General features: G+C 46.6%; 1 protein-coding gene across 1 annotated transcript in view; it reads left to right on the forward strand.

Moving 5' to 3' along the window:
• PPP1R18 (protein phosphatase 1 regulatory subunit 18) overlaps positions 1-4698 on the forward strand; it is a 43552-nt gene extending 38854 nt beyond the window's left edge. The window contains exons 3-4 of the mRNA XM_083492233.1: positions 577-784; positions 1892-4698. Of these exons, the coding sequence (XP_083348359.1) occupies positions 577-784; positions 1892-1911 (228 nt within the window). The 3' untranslated portion in view covers positions 1912-4698. The remainder of the gene's footprint in view (positions 1-576; positions 785-1891) is intronic.
• The last annotated feature ends 2057 nt before the right edge of the window (positions 4699-6755 follow it).

Consider the following 6755-nt stretch of genomic DNA (forward strand, 5'->3'; position numbering starts at 1 on the left):
TGCTGACAGGAGTCTGCCCCCGCCAACAGTCTAGCCACAGCTAAGTTGCCACAAAACTCTTTGTTGTCTTTATTTCCAGGTCATCTCCTCACTCCCTCTCCCCGAAGCTTGTGCTTTCCTGTTTCTTCTTGCCTTTCCCACCTTTCAACCCACCATTCTGCCTCCCCGCTGCTGACCCAGGGTATATCTCTGTAAGCAGGAGAAGTTTGCTCTCAAAAACAAAACAGCAGCACTCACAACACAGCACAGTCCCCTGGGGTGCCGCCCGCAACTTGCAGGTGGTTTGCTCCTGCCGGATGCTCCTGTCTGAATGAAAGGGACCATTAGTTTAACCTAGCACAGTATGTACGCCAATATGGCATCCTCCAGCTGTTGTTCGACTCCCATCGTTCCTGACCGTTAGCGGTGCTTGACTGGGACTGATGGGAGTTGGAGCCCAACATCTGTTGACTGCCCCCATCAAGTGAGAGGTTGGCTCCGTGGCCTGATCTTGCATGGCCAGAAAAGGAGCAGGAGATGACAGAGCAGAACACTGTGGAACTCGAGATCTAACCAGCTTTCTCCTTTTCCACGCAGCTTAAGATTTCGTTCAGCGAGAACCAGCTGGAGAGGACCTTCCAGTACCCGTCAGAGGGATCCTTGCTGGAGGAATATGGGCCTCCTGATGAGTCAGAGCCTCTGACCTGCACCAACCCCCATGGGGATGATGAAGACGAAGAGGAGGAGATGCTGCTGCTTCATCGGGGCCTCCCGGGCCTGCTGAGGACCAAACCCCTCATTGTAGGTGAGTACGGACAATACAGATCTAGACGAACCTATGGCTGGTTTCGGTATAAGGCAGCTTCGTGAGTTCCTGAGAGGCAGGTTGGGAGTCAGTTGCGCAGTCTGAAAAGAGGGAAAGCCTTGCAGATCCAATGTTCGGTCTCACCAAGAGCTTAAATCACTTGGAGCTGCTACGCATCTGTTTTCAGACTGGACCGCTTGACACACGGCAAGCAGCTGGGGAACGGAGTGCTTGAAGGCTCCCTCTTGTTAAATACTCCCTACGACCAGTGGTTCTCAAAGTGGCAGGAAGGGTGGTGGGAAGGTTCAGGGACAATCAAAGAAACGTTTAAAGGTTTTGTTTGTGTAGATGAAAAGAAGAGACTTTGTCTCAAATTAGACCTATGGCAAACAAGATTAGCTGGCAAAAGCAAGCTCACAGCTCTCACTGAGTTTGTAAACATACTTAAGGTACATATGTAAGAGGCTCGCTTATGATCATATTTTGGGAATGATTCATGCTCCTATACAGCTGCATTGTTTTGTACTTTCTGGGTGTCCTGTGATCATATTATAAAGTACAGTGGTACCTCGGTTTTCGAGCGTCTCAGAAACGTTTTGGTTTTCAACTGCCGAAAACCCGGAAGTAAATGCTTCCGTTTTCAAACGCACCTCAGAAGTTGAATAGTTTCTGCGTTTTTTTCAGTTTTCTCCATTGACTTTGCAGACTGCCCTTTGCGCCTCGGTTGTCAAACATTTCAGAAGTCGAACGTTTTTCCGGAACGGATTACGTTTGACAACTGAGGTACCACTGTAGTTGTGTTCTATGTTACAGCATTCCTAAGAGTATCCCCCCCCGCAAGTATTTATTATCAATTTTAAAAAATTGTGTCGTGCGAGCAAATTTTTATTCTGAAAGTGTGTCCCAGAGAAAAAAGTTTGTGAACCACTGCCCTATGAGAAGGATGGGGCTCCTAACTCCCATCAGCCCCAACCTCACAACCAATGGTCCAGGATGACGAGAATCCAGCAATTTAGTGAAAAGGGGTTCAACATTCATTACTCCTTAGGTCTTCATGCTTTTCTTTTTTGCTGACAATGCCTGTGTTCCTTCTCTCCCTCTTTGCAGACGAGTCTTGTCGGCGGTAACCCCGTTCAGCCTCCATCGCAGAGTACAGCGGAATATGCACAAGGATTCCATGCCACATTCTGAATCCTCCAACTGGACCTTTTATCTCTTTCCGTCTTCCAGTGACTATCGCACCCAGGAAAGAAGCTGGGGCCACGAAAGATTGAGGGGGGTGGGGAGGCGACCACTTTTATCCTGTGGCTACAGGTGCATTTCTTCCTTCGGATGGAGACCACTCCGAAAATACTCTCCCATTTTTGATACATATATTTTTCCCTATCTGACTGAAATCATGTGAGAGACGCTGCCCAACCTAGCTGGGAGAGGGCGCTCTCAACTTTCTCTTATCCTTGCACTGCCAGCCAACAAGGAATCTGATGCAGCAGCGACTTAAGATACTTCATTTAAAAACTGCCAGCAGGGGGAAGCACTGAACCTTGTATGCACACTTCTCTGGGGTTGCAGAGTTTCAAACAAGGGCTAATGATAATGGTCATATCTTTCTTCCTGCTGTCACTCAAAATACAGCTGAAAGCCTCACTGGCCAAGGGAAGGGACTTTTCTGTAATTGGGTTTGTTTGTTTGTTTGTTTGTTTGTTTGTTTTGTAAAATATTGTCCAGTAGGACTTAATTGCTGCCATGTGAGTGAGATGAGATTTGGGGAGGGAGGGAGTAGGGTGGGGAGGGAATAACTAGCTTTGAGAAGGGACCATTTTGTTGGCACACAGCCTATCAGTATTTCGGGGGGGGGGGGGCTTTCTACTTGCTTTTTTTCCCAAAGCCATTCTGGAGGAAGGCAATTCAAAATACCACGGCTCTAGTTATTCCACCAAGAGCCATGAGTAATAAGGCATGTTACTGGGCAAATGGGGGAGGGGTCCTGGGTGTTTATTGAAGCAGGAGCGCTCAGTATTCAGGCATGGAAGTGGGTCAATGGGGACGGGCAATCTGCATGTGGGCAGCGCTAGTTGCTCTTTGGGGCCGTTTGGGGGGTTCCCCCCTCTTTTTGTTTCAGACAGGGGCAGTTCATGTTTGGAAGCAAAGCAAAATATGCAGGGGCTGCAGTGGGGATAGCCAGGCGAAAAATGCAGCGTCCTGTTGTGGTCATGACCATTTCCTGTTTGGGATTCAGCACTCACGTGGGATTGAATGACGGGCGATGAAGAGGCAGATTGAATGTTAGAAAATGAAGTGATATTTTGATAAACAGGGGTTTGGGTTCATTTGTTTCTCCCCCCAAAAAAATATTATTTTACAAACTGTCTTCTTAATTAGTATTTGCCATTTTTTGCCATGTGGCATTTTGAAGTGGAAAGAAGTGGACCCAGAGATTAAAAACTGAGAACAGCTTTCAGAAATGATTGAATGCATAGTAGTTGCAGCTCAGAGTATAAACAGCTCTCCAGAGCTGGCTTCAGGCTTTGAGGAAAGCCTCAGATGAGAGATTACCAGGAGTCCCCTTCATCAGCAAGGGGCCGCACAAACTGAAGGAGCACTCCACAATCCTTTCCCCAGATGACTGATGCAAGCAAACCCAGGCATTACTGTTCTGGATCTTTCTTTGCCAATTCAGCAGTCATTTAAGTCAGCCGATGACATAAGAACCTCAATAATGGTGAAGAGGAAGTCAAAGAGCATGTTGTGCATTTGTTCAAAGGTGTCTTATCCAGTTTCTTGAGTGGGCCCTGCTGTTGGTCTCAGGTGAGAGCTTCAGGGATCAGCACCACTGCTGAGACCCATTTCTCAGTAGCGGAGCCATCGCCAACTGCTCGAGCCACAAAGCCGGGTGCTTGTCCTCTTTGGTACCACTGCTTGTTTACCTGCCCTCTCTGGATGAGTAATTATGGAGAAGGTGCACCTGGGGCTAGAGTGAGGATGGCGGAACCTGTTGGTCTGCCAGAAGTTAGCAAACTCCATCTCCCATCAGCCTCAGCCAGCAGGGATGATGGGAGTTGTTATCCACTAGAATCTGGAAGGCCACAAGTTCACCATATCTGAACTAGAGATAGAGAGCAAGCTAAATGTGGCAGTGACAAGAATACTGGTCCTCTCAGGGAAGCAGCAGCCTACGAAGGGCATATTGCCCAATGTCCACTGCCAAAAAATAATATACAAGTGGAGCAGCCTCAGGGCCTTGGCAAATGCCCCACCGTGACACCACAATGCATATATTTTTTAACCCTCTTAGATGAAAATGTGTAACTAAACTGAAGCATCCAGCTTAAATTGGGGGAGTTTTTTAAATTCGTGAACAGGAGCTCCCCACAAGTGGAGCGAATAAAACCTGGGAAAACTGGTCGGTTAAATGCCTTGAGGAACAACGCAACTCATCTGCAGGAGAGGATGCATACACAGAGCAGAAGATTGGCCAACGTATGAGAGCAGAAAGTTGTTTCTTTAGAGTGCAGGTTGTAGACTGAGCAAACAGTATGAATGAGTGGAAGGAGGCATTGATGAGAGGGAATGAGGAACTTTACACTTGTTTTTTTCCTCTCTCTCTCCCTTCCTTCCTTGCTAATTTATCTTGTTATCTGTGCACAGTTGTTATTATCATTTCCCTCTCCCTCCCTTATTTTGCACTGCGGGAACAGCCATGTCTGGAGCCCATTAACAGGTGAATGAGTGAATGATTGAACACAGCAGACGTTTCTTTCTTTGCTGGGGGGAATGAGGTCTGCGCAGATCAATGTGTGTGGGGCAAGGGCCGAAGCAGCTGTGTCCAGCCATTTCCATCAGTGTTGTTGTTGAAAAAAATGGTATTGTTATTATTATTATTAACAATAAACCAGAATGATGTTGCACGTTGACCTATTGTTCTTCTGTTGTCTCTTAGCCATGATAGTTAAACGGACTCTTTGTTTACAGAAGCCATATTCCTCTGAATACTGGCAACAAATAAGAAGACAGGCATCACCCTCGTGGACAAGCCACGATTGGACTACATGGACATGTCGTGTTCCAGCAAAGCAATCTGATGCTCTTCTACCTTTAAGGGTGTCTCTTCTGCACTCTGATGGAGGAGGAATCTGGGTTGGCTTGTAGAATCACAGGACAAAAAGAGTTTATTCTCTCCCACCATAAAAACTATTCCCCACCAGCTCCCTCTATCAAAACACGCACGCACGCGCACACACACACACACACGTGTTGAAGTAATACGTACAGATTGTTAATATTCTTATTTATTAGACTTCTTAGTCACTTGTTAGTCGTGAGTTTGACCAAACTGCGGGAGGCAGTGGAAGACAGGAGTGCCTGATGTGCTCTGGTCCATGGGGTCAAGAAGAGTCAGACATGACTAAACGACTAAGCAGCAACAACAACAAAAGTTACTTGCTACCTGAAGTTTTCCAAGTGACTTAGAACACAATGAAAATACATTGGTCCATGTAGCTCAATATTGCCTACACTGACTTGACAGTGGCTTGCCAATAAAAAGAAAAAGGCTGTCCACTGGAGTTAAGGAAAAACACATCCCCTGAGGTGTCACCAACACACCGCCACAGCTTGTGGTAGTCCCTGAAACATACAACAACAATCAACTGAAATTAACCTTATGTAAGAATAGCCTGCTGGATCAGGCCAGTGGTTTATATAATCCAGCCTCCTGTTCTCACAGTGGTTTAACTTGCGGGTGGGAAACCGGGCAGCAGAATATGAGCACAAGACCACACTCTCCCCTCCCATGATTTCCAGCAACTGGTATTCGGAAGTACTTCCAAATACCAGTTTCCCACACGTGAGTTAAACCACTGTTAATTTATGTAATCCTCTTTTAAAGCCATCCAAGTTGGTGGCCATCACTGCCTCCTGTGGGAGCAAGATCCATAGTTTGTCTATGCGCTGCATGAAAAAGTGTACAGTATTACTAAGCCACTTACCCACTGAAAAACAAAAAACTCTTCAGATTGCAAGAAAAGTATTAAGGCTGGCTTAACAAAGTCAAAGAAAGGAACTACACCAGTGTGGTGTAGTGGTTAGGAGCGGTGGACTCGTAATCTGGGGAACCAGGTTCGCTTCCCCGCTCCTCCACATGCAGCTGCTGGGTGACCTTGGGCCAGTCACACTTCTCTGAAGTCTCTCAGCCCCACTCACCTCACAGAGTGTTTGTTGTGGGGGAGGAAGAGAAAGGAGAATGTTAGCCGCTTTGAGACTCCTTTGGGTATTGTTACGGCTAAAATCTGGGTGCGGGGTTACTCTGCCACCCAGCTCATCGGACTAAGTCCGTGGGTCCCTGCGGAAGAAAATGAGCTCAGCCGGACACAGGAGCAAACTGCAGAAGGTCCAAGTTTATTGCGCAACAGGTTCAAGGCGAGATTGAACCCAGAGAAAGGGGTGACATGAACTTTTGAAATTTCCCTCCATATCCCAGAATACAGTGCAAAATACATCCCAGTTACATCATGAATACATTAAGAAGAGGTTGGGTTACACAGATTAACATATGGAGGAGGGAGGGGTGAATATGCAGAGAGCTGGAGATATGCGCAGATAAGCACATCCTGAGAAGGCAATGGTCCATGTTTGCATAGTCTGTCACCTGGCATCGCCTGGAGGAAGGGTTTGGCAGAGTGATTTTGACTGGATTACTTGAGAGATTATGGAGGACAGGGGAGGGGTGATGGAGTCCTAGAGAAATTGAGCAAATATATTGTAGTGGAGCAAATATATTGTAGTGAAGAAGACATGCCCCCCCCCCTTTCCGTAACAGTATGATAAAGCGGGATATCAAATCCAAACGGAAGGCGACCAGTTATTCAAACATCTGGTTTGTGCTGGATTCTTTATCAATGCTTTACACCAAAATAACAACAACAACAATAATAATAATAATAATACAACTCCTCTCTCTCATACCGTCTCT

Source organism: Podarcis liolepis (genome assembly GCF_965112155.1).
Source record: "Podarcis liolepis genome assembly, chromosome: 2".
NCBI classification, from domain to species: Eukaryota; Metazoa; Chordata; class Lepidosauria; order Squamata; family Lacertidae; genus Podarcis; species Podarcis liolepis.